General features: G+C 43.6%; 1 protein-coding gene across 1 annotated transcript in view; it reads right to left on the reverse strand.

Moving 5' to 3' along the window:
- The window catches only part of LOC109908767 (disks large-associated protein 1-like), a 156,199-nt gene that overhangs the window by 100,362 nt on the left and 41,394 nt on the right, over positions 1-14,443 (reverse strand). The window contains exons 2-3 of the mRNA XM_031796294.1: positions 13,081-14,165; positions 6,721-6,938 (exon numbers count right to left, since the gene is read on the reverse strand). Of these exons, the coding sequence (XP_031652154.1) occupies positions 6,721-6,938; positions 13,081-14,112 (1,250 nt within the window). The 5' untranslated portion in view covers positions 14,113-14,165. The remainder of the gene's footprint in view (positions 1-6,720; positions 6,939-13,080; positions 14,166-14,443) is intronic.

Consider the following 14,443-nt stretch of genomic DNA (forward strand, 5'->3'; position numbering starts at 1 on the left):
AGAACACTTTGAAGTTTGTGGAAATGTGAAATAAACGTAGGAGAATATAACACAGATCTGGTAAAATCTTTGAAATGCAAGAGAAAGACAATACATTGAGATGATTCTAGGTGTAATTTACATGTGTGCAAAGTTTCAGACTGATCCAGTGAAGAATTACTTTACTTTGTTTTAATAGCTATTGTAAATTGAAGTTGCAGTTAGATTAACAAGAATTTAAGCCTTGTCTATTTCCTGAAATTGGCTGTTACATTATCGCATATTGAGCAACAACTTTAAGGATACTGATCCTGTAGAGGGTTAATATAAGGAATTAGAAATTATCTATACTTTGATACTTAAGTATATTTTAGCAATTACATGTACTTTTTATATTAAGTATATTTTAAACCATGCTAATACTCAAGTAGAATTTTACTGCTTGACTTTTATTTAGTAATTTTCTATTACGGTATCTCTATTTTACACAATTATGATAGTTGGGTACTTTTTCCACCACTGAAAGGAATTTGCTGTTGCGCCATGAATGAAAGTCTCAACATACTCGACACACGACAACTTTGTGAAAATGATGAAAGTCAACTTTTAAACGTTGGGAGTTAACACATCTCTTGTAGGGAAGGTTAATTAATTTACTTGTAATACACATCACCTGACAGCAGAAACAAACTGGCCATGGGTTGGCCTGTCTAAATAGGGGGGGTTTGCACATAATTATCATTATTTGGCAAATAATGGGGGGCTTCACAGAAAAAAATGGGCCAGTGTGTGGGGTCTTGATGGGGAAAAAAAGGCTGATTTCTGGTCCCAGTCAATCCCTGCCTGACAGACTATCAGACATAGGAGGGTCTGAATCTGTAAAACTGTCATTTCAATCATATTGCTTTCCATGAAGAAGAAGAATCCAACCTTACAAATTAATATGCATACTGAGCATAAACATGAACTATGGAATTAGAGCTCAGGTCAGTGAGGGTCATGGATACTAACAAACATATTCCATATACTGGTTGTGTCCCAAATGACACCCTATTCCATATTTAGTGCCCATAGGGCTCTGGTCAAAAGTACTGCACTAGGAATGTGCCACTTAGGACGTAGGCACTCTGCTGTATGAGGCAACCGCTTTGAATCACCTGCTATATATATATTCATCGTCACACACACACACACACACACACACACACACACACACACACACACACACACACACACACACACACACACACACACACACACACACACACACACACACACACACACACACACACACACACACACACACACACACACACACACACACACACACACACACACACACACACACACACACACACACACACACACACACACACACACACACACACACACACACACCACACACACACACACACACACACACACACACACACACACACACACACACACACACACACACACACACACACACACACACACACACACACACACACACACACACACACACACACACACACACACACACACACACACACACACACACACACACACACACACACACACACACACACACACACACACACACACACACACACACACACACACACACACACACACACACACACACACACACACACACACACACACACACACACACACACACACACACACACACACACACACACACACACACACACACACACACACACACACACACACACACACACACACACACACACACACACACACACACACACACACACACACACACACACACACACACACACACACACACACACACACACACACACACACACACACACACACACACACACACACACACACACACACACACACACACACACACACACACACACACACACACACACACACACACACACACACACACACACACACACACACACACACACACACACACACACACACACACACACACACACACACACACACACACACACACACACACACACACACACACACACACACACACACACACACACACACACACACACACACACACACACACACACACACACACACACACACACAAAAACATGCTGTGTCATTGGAAATAATGTAAACAGATACACAGCCATGAATGCATTTGCATGGACTGTAAACACGCATATGCATGTTCACACGCAAACAAATGTACACATGTACACACGCGTACACACACACAACGTTATTTCCCTGGTACACTATAAAACATTTGCTGTCAAATTTACAGTAACTTACTGGCAGCACTTGGCCAGTAAGTTACTGTAATTCATTCCACAGTAGCAAATATTTTACTGTGATCGAATTTACAGTACAAATTACAATTACAGCATATTATTGTAATTACCCAGTAACATATTACCCAGTGTTCTTTGCAAGTTTTCATTTTCACATTTACATTTGTCATCTAATGGGCCCTCTTGTAGTTGGCAACTTACAGTTTATAAACCAAGGTATAAAAAAACACAAATCACTGTCATAGCAAGTAAAAAAGATTCGCTAACCATTACTGAAAATGTTGTTCTAGTTAAGGACAAACTGGTCTTCAACACTTATTGTAATTACAGCAAGATATCTGACCATCTCTGGATAGTGCCAATGCATTACTGAGAAATTCATAGTAACTTGATGAAAGTGTCCTGTAAATTGCTATAATGTCAAAGCAATAAAACACAGTACGATATTGTAAAAGTAACTAACAAACTGTAAGAAAGTCCTTTTAACAATATTTTACTGTAATGACAAGGGATTGGCGCAAGCAGGTTGGCTTCTAGGCAATTGTACTGTATATTACAGCATATCAATGAATACTTGGTGTTTTATATGACTTGCACTTATGGAGGCCTAAATAAAAGCTTCCAAACTGGCCATGATCACACAACAAAACAGATCAAATGGACATAGATGTCTGAAGCTTTGTTTCGTCGAACAACCACCTGATTGATATAATATTGGTTTTGATAGAACGCAAAAAGGCTACTCTGTACACGCGCTATAGCGTGTGGGACGTCATCTATAATAATGTGTCTGATCTACATTCCTTTGACCAGCAGGTGCCACTAGTGTGCAATGTGTTGATCAAAGCCTTGAGTAATTAAACCATTTATTTGATACATTGTCTGGAAAGCCTCAATGCTTCAGGAAGCTTAGTTTCCCCATCACTACAATACACCATAATTTACAGTATGCTGCATTAAGCATTTAAATACACCGAAACAGCAATGCAATTGTTAAATTGTATTGAAATATTCATCAATTGCTAATAATGAATATGTAATTATGTATTACAGCATACAAACTGAAATGTGGTGTTTTATATCAGTTGCACTTTAGGTCTTAACAAAGGCTTCTAAACTAACTGTGACTACAGATTTTCCTATTTCGCAACAAAGCCTCCTTCACTCATACTTCCAAATATAACCTCAATAAACTGACTATCCTACCAATCCTTGACTTCGGTGATGTCATTTACGAAATAGCCTCCAACACTCTACAAATTGGATGTAGTCTATCACAGTGCGGTCCGTTTTGTAACCAAAGCCCCATATACTACCCACCACTTCGACCTGAATGCTCTCGTTGGCTGGTCATCACTACATATTCGTGGCTCCAGGTCATCTATAAGTCTTTGCTAGGTAAAGATACGCCTTATCTCTGCTCACTGGTCACCATAGCAACACCCATTCGTAGCACGCGCTCCAGCAGGTTTAATTCACTGGTCATCCAGTGGCCTGCTTTGGCCTCCTTTCCTTCTAGTTCTCTGCTGCCAATGACTGGAACGAATTGCAAAAATCACTGAAGTTGGAGACGTATCTCCCTCACTAACTTTAAGCGTCAGCTTGTCAGAGCACCTCACCGATCGTTGCAGCTGTACACAGCCCATCTGTAAATAGCCCATCCAACTACCTACCTCAAACCCATATTTGTTTTTGTTTTTCTGCTGTTTTGCACACCAGTAATTTCCACTTGCACATCCTCATCTGCACATATATTACTTCAATGTAAATATCTAAATTGTAATTACTTTGCCACTATTGGCCTATTTATTGCCTTACCTCCTTACTTCATTTGCACATACTGTACAGTGTACAGATTTGACAGATTTTTATACGTTTGTTTATCCCATGTGTTGTTGTTTTTGTCGCACTGCTTTGCTTTATCTTGGCCAGGTCGCAGTTGTAAATGAAAACTTGTTCTCAACTGGCCTACCTGGTTAAATAAAGGTGAAATAAATCAAATAAAAAGGATAATGGCTAGCCACTCGACCATTAAAGGTTTGAGACTTGCTGCCACTCTGATCTGTCACCTATGTGAGAGTGCCTTTGGAAAGTATTTAGACCCCTTGACTTTTTCAAAATTTTGTTAGGTTACAGCCTTATTCTAAAATTGATTAAATTGTTGTTTGTCCGCTCATCAATCTACACACAGTACCCCATAATGAGAAAGCAAAAACAGAATTCGTTTTTTTGCTAATTTATAAAAAATGTACAGAAGTATTCAGACCCTTTACTCAGTATTTTGTTGAAGCACTTTTGGCAGCGATTACAGCCTCGGTGTTCTTAAGTATGACGCTACAAGCTTGGCACACCTGTATTCAGGAGTTTCTCCCATTCTTCTCTGCAGATCCTCTCAAGCTCTGACAAGTCTCTCCAGAGATGTTCAATCGGGTTCAAGTCCAGGCTCTGACTGGGCCACTCAAGGACATTCAGAAACTTGTCCCAAAGCCACTCCTGCACTGTCTTGGCTGTGTGCTTAGGGTCGTTGTCCTGTTGGAAGGTGAACCTTCACCCCAGTTTGAGGTCCTGAGCTCTCTGGAGCAGGTTTTCATCAAGGATCTTTCTGTACTTTGCCCTCTTCATCTTTCCCTCGATCCTGACTAGTCTCCCAGTCCCTGCCACTGAAAAACATCCCCACAGCATGATGCTGCCACCACCATGCTTCACCATAGGGATGGTGCCAGGTTTCCTCTAGAAAAAGACACTTGTCATTCAAGTCAAAGAGTTCAATCTTGGTTTCATCAGACCAGAGAATCTTGTTTCTCATGGTCTGAGAATTTTTAGGTGCCTTTTGGCAAATTGCAAGCGAGCTGTCATGTGCCTTTTACTGAGGAATGGCTTCCGTCTGGCCACAGAGGAATTCTAGAGCTCCTTCAGACTGACCGTTGGGTTCTTGGTCACCTCCCTGACCAAGGCCCTTTCCCCCCGATTGCTCAGTTTGGCCAGGCGGCCAGCTCTAGAAAAAGTATTGGTGGTTCCAAACTTTTTCCATTTAAGAATGAAGGAGGCCACTGTGTTCTTGAGGACCTTCAATGCTGCAGATATTTTTTGGTACCCTTCCCCACTGTGCCTTTTTACAATCCTGTCTCAGATCTCTACGGACAATTCCTTTGACCTCATGGCTTCGTTTAAGCTCTGACATGCACTGTAAACTGTGGGATCTTATGTAGACATGTCCAATCACTTCAATTTACCACATGTGGACTCCAATCAAGTTATAGAAACATCTCAAGGATGATCAATGGAAACAGGATGCACCTGAGCTCAATTTCGAGTTTTATAGCAAAGGGTCTGAATACTTGTGTAAATAAGGTATTTCTATTGTAATTTTTAAAATAAATTTGCAAATATTCTAAAAACTGTTTTTGCTTTGTCATTATAGGGTATTGTTTGTCGATTTCTGAGGATTTTTTTTGTTGTTAATTTTCGAATAAGGCTGCAAGGTAACAAAATGTGGAAAAAGTCAAGGGATCTGAATACTCTCCGAAGGCACTGTAAATGTAATTATCCGGGAGCCACTACCACGTATCAGTGAAATTTGTATAGCATTTTCACTAACAGGTGCAACAAATTTTGCCTCTTATAAGACACACCTTGTCACGACTTCCGCCGAAGTCGGCCCCCCTCCTTGCGTTCGGCGTCACCGGCTTTCTAGCCATCGCCGCTCTATTTTTCTATTATCCATTTGTTTTGTCTTGTTCCATTCACACCTGGTTTGCATTCCCCAATCACACTACATGTATTTATTCCTCTGTTCCCCCTCATGTCTTTGTGTGAAATTATTTGTGTGTTAAGTGTTGTACGCACTAGGCTAAAGCGTTTGTTATTTTCCATGTATTTTCACTAAGATTATTTGTATTGTTAAACATTTATGTTGCGTGACTATTGTGCGCGCTATACACTTTGCCTTGTTTGCTGGAGGAGGTTTTTGACTCTGTATATCTCTCCTGCCGTAATAAAGTGTGTACCTCTTCACAATTCTCTGCTCTCCTGCACCTGACTTCACCTCAAGTAAGCACACGCCTGACACACCTAAAAATATGTTAATGATTCCAATGCCCAAATATACACCCAATAATGCTTGTTTAGTGTGCCAAAAATGTATTATGACTCTGTATTCTGAATTACAGTAATTTACTGGAATCAAATGTCCAGTAAATTACTATAGATTTTCAGGACAAGGTTTGTAGAATTCACAAAATTGTGTGTAGTGTTTTCTGTGGGGGTGCAACATTCTCACTTAGGGGTGCGACAAACGGAGCCTTTTACAAGGCACACCTTAAAAGATGTTAATGAGCCAGAGGCTCTTTCCACATCCACAACATTACCCCACAATGCACCATAATTAATTCTGTAAAACACATTTAAGGTATTTTACTGTGCATTCTACTGTGTTTTATTGTTGAATTTACAGAAGCATCTTTCAGTCTACATATCTACTCACTTGAGGGTGGTCATCTCGGTGAGCGATGGCTGTGTGGCCTTCAGATAGCTCGCCCGGCGTGCCTGCACCTTGGGCGAGGGCTTCGGGCTGCAGTCTGAGTCGCCGCTGTCTTCCTCCGCCATGGCCTTGATGTAGCTGCCACTGCGCATACGCCTGCATGGGATCTCCTCGTCTTTCCCCACGGACAAGAACCCCCTACTCCACTCGTCCTGGGGTACCTGTGGGGCGGAGACCGTGAGAACAGGGCGGTAACTTATGTCAGAGCGATGAAACACCCGACTAGACACTATGACCGCTCTCTGACCCCTGGCTGACCGCTTGCCCAGCCTCAGGTCACCATCCAAACAAGGCTCTATATACACCAAGCTGCTAAAGCCACACCACTAAGTGCTAATGTTCACCTGAATATGGTGCATTAGAACCATACCATCAGGGTGTAGAGACGAGAGGCCCTCCATTGTGCTGCTCCCTCCAAGTGACGCATATCAAACTGAGGAGTGAATTGTTTGGTCTGAAACTTCTGAATTCTCCAACCCTGTCTGTCTGTGCAGTGGTTGTGTTGAGCTTTTCACACACTAATGAACGTGAAAAAAAAAGAGGCAAGCAAAGAAGCCATCTCCCTCTCTCCGCTGCCACAAGAAAGAGAGAGAGAAAAACAAAGGAGTTTTTGTTCCGCCCCAATACTGCGCTGGTCTCCAATATGAGTGGCTTTTAGGGGAGGTGAAACACGGAGGTGAAAGGGAGAGAGGAGACATACAGAGAGAGATATGCATCCCAAACTGCACCATATTCGCTCTATAGTGCACTACTATCGACCAAGGCCCATAATGCGCTCGTCTCAAAGTAGTGCACTATGGAATAGGGTGCCATTTGGGATGGCGACAAAGAGTCTGAATAATCAAAGGTAGGAGAATCGCTCAACAGGCCGGTAGCTAGGGAGACAACTCGTCCTTGACGTCAGGGGCACACAAGCAAAAAACTGCGAAGGCAGAGGACATCTAGGGTCTGTTGAGGACTTGAATGACGCCAGTGTTACACCAACGTCTCTCATCATCTGTAACAGAAACTAAAACAGAACCTAAAAGAACACCCTGCCAAATAAAGCCGAGACACATTAGGAGGTGTTTGGCTGGCTGAGAGTCAGTGTGTGTGTGTGTGTGTGTGTAGCCTGGTCTCATAGACTAGATGTAACATAGTAAACGTCAATCCGGGACACTCAAATGAGTATGATATATATAAACATTTCCTATGGTTACATATGACAGAAGATTACTGAAGGCAAAAAATGAAAGTAGAGTGGTTGGTAGGGGTGGATGGGCCACCCAATGCAAATGGGTTGCTAGACATGCAAATGTCTAGCAACCCAAAGGTTGCTTATTCAAATCTCTTCACGGATAACTTTAGCTAGTTATCTACTTTGCAGCTACTTAGCAGGTTAGCTAACCCTTGCCCTAAACCCTAACATTAACCTAACTCCTAACCATAACCTAAACCCCTATAACTAGCCTAGCTAATGTTAGCATTAGCTAGCTAGCTTAACATATCAGACTTGGGCTCCCAAGTGGCACAGGGGTCTTTGGCACTGCATCTCAAGGCAGGAGGCATCCCTGCAGTCCCTGGTTTGAATACAGGCTGCATCACATCCGGCTATGATTGGAGTCCCATATGGCAGTGCACAATTGGCCCAGCGACGGCCAGGTTTGGCTGTGATTGTAAATAAGAATTTGTTCTTAACTGACTTGCCTAGTTAAATAAAATATAATTTTTTTTGCCAATTTGTAACATATCATATGAATTGTAATTCGTAACGTATCATACAAGATGACAAATTAATACATACCATACGAAACGTAACAAATCCTAATAATTGAGTGCCCCGGATTTACGTTTACTATGTTACTATGAGTCCAGGTTGGTGCGTGCATGCGTGTGTGTGTTTGTGTGAACGGGAACAACAGGAAGTGTGAGTGAATGGCGAGGGGCAGAAAATAAGATTTACATCCCAGCACGGGAATAAAACAACACGTCACTCCTCCAAATTGAAAGAGCCGGCTTCTTTTTCGCCGGCTAAAAGTATCATGTCCTCCTCTTTTGACAGTGACCCATTTTCTTGTTCTCTGTAGAAGAAAGAGGAACGCAGCTCTTTTCAGGTTGGGACAGGAGGAATGTTTCTACGTGGCTGCAAAGATCTCTCTCTTAGTCCCTCTTACTTTCTCTCTCCCCCAGTCTCTCTCTCACTTTCACTATCTTTCCCTCTCAGTCCGTCTCTCCTCTCTCCCTTTCAATACAATTTCAATTTAATGGGCTTTATTGGCACGGGAGACATACAGTATGTTTACATTAACATATATTTACATTTACATTCTTCCTAACTTGCTCTCTCTCGCTCAGTCTCCATTCTCCTGCAATCTCTCAGTCCCTCTCTTTCTTTCTCTCCCCCCGGGCTTCTGTTTGCAGCTCACCAAGTCAGATGAGGGGATGTAACCAAGTTGAATCACTTCCTCTTCCATCTTCACCCAAACAAACAGAGAGAACACAGTGGAGCCACCAGGTTCGGGGATATGTGGCTTTTCTCCTCGTTTCAATAGTTCTGTTTTTCCCTCTCTCATCTCACGTCTGGAGCCCTTCTAACGCTCCAGCTCTTTCACACTATGCTCGTGTTCCAAATGGCACCTGATTCCCATAAGTATCGAGTCAAGAATAGTGCACTATATAGAGAATAAGGTGAAATTTAAGACACACCATTATGGCAGCTACTGTGTAAGAGAGGCTACAGGTATTGTGTATGCATGGGATAATGCTGATTTCCAAGTAAATATACTGCATGCAGTAACTGTAAGATCCGTTTAAATGCTAATCTACTAGGTATACATAAGTACTGATTCCACAAGTAATCATTATACATGGAAATCTACAAGCACAAACACACTAATTCATTTTTTTGATGAACCTTTATTTAACTAGGCAAGTCAGTTATGAACAAATCACTATTTTACAATGACGGCCTAACCCGGACGACGCTGGGCCAATTGTGCGCCGCCTTATGGGATTCCCGATCACGACCGGTTGTGATACAGCCCAAGATCGAATCAGGGTCTGTAGTGACTCCTCTAGCACTGCGATGGAGTGACTGAGACCACTGCGCCACTCGGGAGCCAGAACCAAATCAGCTGTCACAAGACATTACAAACACACAGACACGTAACAATTTAAAGGACCGGAGACAAATGGAATGGGGTCCACAACCAGGGACGATATGGAATAGGATGAATGATGTTAACAAGTGAGGAAGATGACGTCTCACGTTTGACACAAATGAGGACGTCTCACGTTTGACACAACTTAGGACGTCTCACATTTGACACAAATGTAATAAAATGAACATGAATGTTTATTGTTCTGAAATAGTTTCTGTAGTTAGGAACAGATAGGATTAGCATTCCTGCAACATTATTCTGATGAAATGCAATTTTGATCTCACTGATTTACTCACTTTATATGTGCATACTGTATTCTCGTCACAGATAATGCATATAAAAAAAGCTGAAATATCACATTTACATAAGTATTCAGACCCTTTAATCAGTATTTTGTTGAAGCACCGTTGTCAGCGATTACAGCCTTGAGTCTTCATGGGTATGACACTATAAGCTTGGCACACCTGTATTTGGGCAGTTTCTCCCATTCTTCACTGCATATCCTCTCAAACTCTGTCAATTTGGTTGGGGAGCGTCGCTGCTCAGATATTTTCAGGTCTCTCCAGAGATGATCGATAGGGTTCATGTCCGGGCTCTGGCTGGGCCACTCAAGGACATTCAGAGACTTGTCCTGAAGCCACTCCTGCATTGTCTTGGCTGTGTGCTTAGGGTCGTGGTCCTTTTGGAAGGTGAACCTTCACCCCAGTCTGAGAGCAGGTTTTCATCAATGATCTCTTTGCTCTGTTCATCTTTCCCTCGATCCTGACTAGTCTCCCAGTCCCTGCCGCTGAAAAACATCCCCACTGCATGATACTGCCACCACCATGCTTCACCGTAGGGATGGTGCCAGGTTTCCTCCAGACGTGACGCTTGGCATTCAGGCCAATAGTTCAATCATACCAGAGAATCTTATTTCTCATGGTCTGAGAATCTTTAGGTGCCTTTTGGCAAACTTCAAGCGTGCTGTCATGTGCCTTTTACTGAGCAGTGGCTTCCTTCTGGTCAGTCTACCATAATGGGGCGGCAAAGTAGCCTAGTGGTTAGAGCGTTGGACTAGTAACCGGAAGGTTGCAAGTTCAAACCCCTGAGCTGACAAGGTACAAATCTGTCATTCTGCCACTGAACAGGCAGTTAACCCACTGTTCCTAGGCCGTCATTGAAAATAAGAATTTGTTCTTAACTGACTTGACTAGTAAAAAAATAAAAACGGTAAAGTAAAAAAAATACTTAAAAAAAACAATGGCCTGATTGGTGGAGTGCTGCAGAGATGGTTGTCCTTTGGGAAGGTACACCAAACGCCACAGAGGAACTCTGGAGCTCTGTCAGAGTGACCATTGAGTTCTTGGTCACATTCCTGACCAAGGCCCTTCTCCCACGATTTCTCAGTATTGCCAGGCGGCCAGCCGTGGAAGACTCTTGGTGGTCACAAACTTCTTTGGAATTTACCACAGGTGGAGTTCAATCAAGTTGTAAAACTACTCAAGGATGATTAATGGAAACAGGATGCACCTGAGCACAATTTCGAGTCTCATAGCAAAGATTATGAATACCTACGTAAATAAAGTATTACTGTTTTGATTTTGAATCATTTTTGCTTTGTCATTATGGGGTGTTGTGTGTAGATTGACAATGATTTTTTTTCTTTCATCCAATTTAGAATAAGGCTGCAACGTAACAAAATCTGGAAAACGTAATGGGGTCTGAATACTTTCCGAATGCACTGTATATCCTGGACTCTGACATTGCTCGTTTTGATATGCCTTACAGTTTTTGACAATTGCTTACACATGATTTCTGAAACTAGGGCTCCTTTTCTCAAGACTCTACACACAAAACCCCAAAACACACACACACACACACAACATGCAAAACGTCACACAACTCTTGAAAAACCAAACACTTCATTCAAAACTATTATAACTCTTCTCAAAATGGTGTTTTTGCATCAAAACTCTACACACAATCCATCAAATGATTGGCTCTTATACATGCATGTGTCTTTTGCATGTTTAGTGTGCAGTGGAGTCCACAGCAGTTTGTCATAGCACTCACACATACATGTATGTGCACAAATATATACAGTATGTATGCATATTCAGTGTACATTTACACTCTAAACAAACATGAAAGGGAGGGAAAATAAAATGCGTTTCTTTCTCAAGAAATTGTATTTTCATCCAGATTTTGGGATGAACAGTAACAGACAAAACACATACAGTAGAAGATAAACCAATAGGCTGTCCTTGTCCTCATCATCGTCTTTGTCCTCTTCCTCCTCCACCTCTTACTCTCATTCCTCTTCCTCTATCTCTCTCTCCAAAATTGGCCTCCATTGTTGTCCAAACCAAGAAAGCCAACCTGAAGCTTATTTATACTGCTCAAGCTCTGATGTGTGTGAAGTGAAGAAATTCATTTTTCACACGTGAGCACTGGGTGTACGTACTTGGTAAATGCGTGTGGCATTTGGAATGGCAGTGTTTTCCAAGCGAAACACAAGACCTGTTCATTTTGAAAGATGTGTCTAATGTAGAGAACTGTGTTTAGTGTTTAGCAAAGGTTTTACAATTGCAAACTGAGTGTAAAGCAGATAATGGGCTGGCAGTTTTGCAGACTTGGTCTGAAGATGAGGTACATGAGTTAATGGTTTCACTGAGTGTGCCTCAAGTACCACTTTTAGTGTGTAAAATCTCTGTTTATATATTTTTTTCTTGGGATTATTTGTGTATTAGTATTGTACTATTAGACATTTACTGACCTACTGGAGCTAGGAACAAAAGCATTTTGCTGCACCTGCTTTGTTAAGATCTGCAATAAATATTTGTCTCACATTTGATTTGTCTCACATTCAACACTTATTAGGACGTCTTACATGTCCCCTAAGAGTGGCCGATAGAGAGAGAAAGTAAGTCTGCTCCTTGTCTCCTCCTCTCTCTCTGCCATAAGGGACAGTGGACATTGAGGGGCATCCGGATATCAGTCTGCGTGGACATGGATAGAGATAGAGAGTACGTCTGCCCCTCCTCTACCCTTCTCTCTCTGCCTCAAGGGACAGTGGACATGCAGTGGGCCAGGTGTCTCCACACAGGCATATGAATCTCTGGTAGGACATGGGATGGAGGTGTGAAGATGGAGGTTTGGAGGTGAAGAAGGGTTGTTGTCATACCTGGAGGAATTGACAGATCTGGCGCCCCCCCCGCTGGCAGGTATCAGCCTTGACCGGGGCTTTGTCCAGGTTGACCGATGCTTTCTGGTAGACTTCCCTGGCCCTACTGACCGTCAGCGTTGATGACCACGAGCTCTTCTTCAGCAGTTGGCCATTACCGTCCATCCCCGTGCCCAGTCCCGGCAACCCGGCGCATGTAGAACACTTGACGTCGTTGTTGCTTCGTGACGTCTTCAGCGAGTGGGCGCTGATGGTGTTGTACTGCTCCATGAAGTACTGTGACTGGGACTTGCCTGGGTGGCGGCCCATGGTCATCACCCCCGAGGGCATGCCTCCCGGGATGGGGCTGTGGTGGTGGTACAGGCACACCTCGCGGTCCAGGGTGTCGTCCGAGCTCCAGTAGCCTGAGATGGCTGAGCGCATCTTGGGCTCCGACCTGCTGCGGTCTTTGCTCTTGCTGCGCTTGCTGTTGTGCTTCAGGGTGCCCGAGTGGGAGGGCGGGTCGTCAGAGCTGGCCTTGCCTCCGTTCATCCTATCCCCGGATGGGCCTTCCAGGGATTGGGACTTGGTGAAGAGCTTTTGGACCGAGTGGACAAGATGCCGGATCCTCCCAGGACTGTCGCTGCGCTGGCGCGCCACTGCTGTGCACTTGTACTGCAGTGTGTGGTAGCCGTCATGGCGCGCCGGCGCCTGCCGTTCAAACTGCTCCAGAAGGTTTGGGGGGATGCGGTTGTTTTTAACGCCTCCCCCCTGGCCTCCGGTGTAAGGCACCACAGCACACTCATCCTTCAGTTCATGGTGGGAGCTGTAGTGTCTTCGGGGGAAGGTGCTGCTAGCCGGGTCAGGGTAGGGTCCGCACTCAGACTGGAAGGAGCTTCGCTGGGCATAGTAAGGGTGGTCCGCCGGGTGGGCATTGCCCGGGTTCAGCGGGTAGGGCCGGGCTTGGCGCCCCAGGGTCATGGAGTCATAGGAGGGGTCACAGGTCACCATGTGATGGTGTCTCCGGCTACTCGACAAGCCCTTCATCGTCATCGTCACGGACGAGGGGACAGACGCATCTAACTGCTACTGACGCTAAATAAGCTCTGTGGACACACAAACCCAGAACAGACAAACAGAGAGACAAACAGAGAGACGTAGAGAGAGAGGGAGAGAAGAGAGAGGGAGATAATTACTTATGCACGCATAGGCATTGTCTAAAGCTGATTAGAATGGCTTTTGGCACCCCTAAGCAGACGAGAACAGACAGTGATGTTGACACAGGTAGGCCTATTCAACTCTTTCTTCTGTCCTTCAAGGTTATCTAAATAATAGCAGTCAGTTTATTTGGCATGCATTTCAAGACTTTCCGATCGCTCCACAA

Source organism: Oncorhynchus kisutch, linkage group LG18 (assembly GCF_002021735.2).
Source record: "Oncorhynchus kisutch isolate 150728-3 linkage group LG18, Okis_V2, whole genome shotgun sequence".
NCBI lineage: Eukaryota > Metazoa > Chordata > Actinopteri > Salmoniformes > Salmonidae > Oncorhynchus > Oncorhynchus kisutch.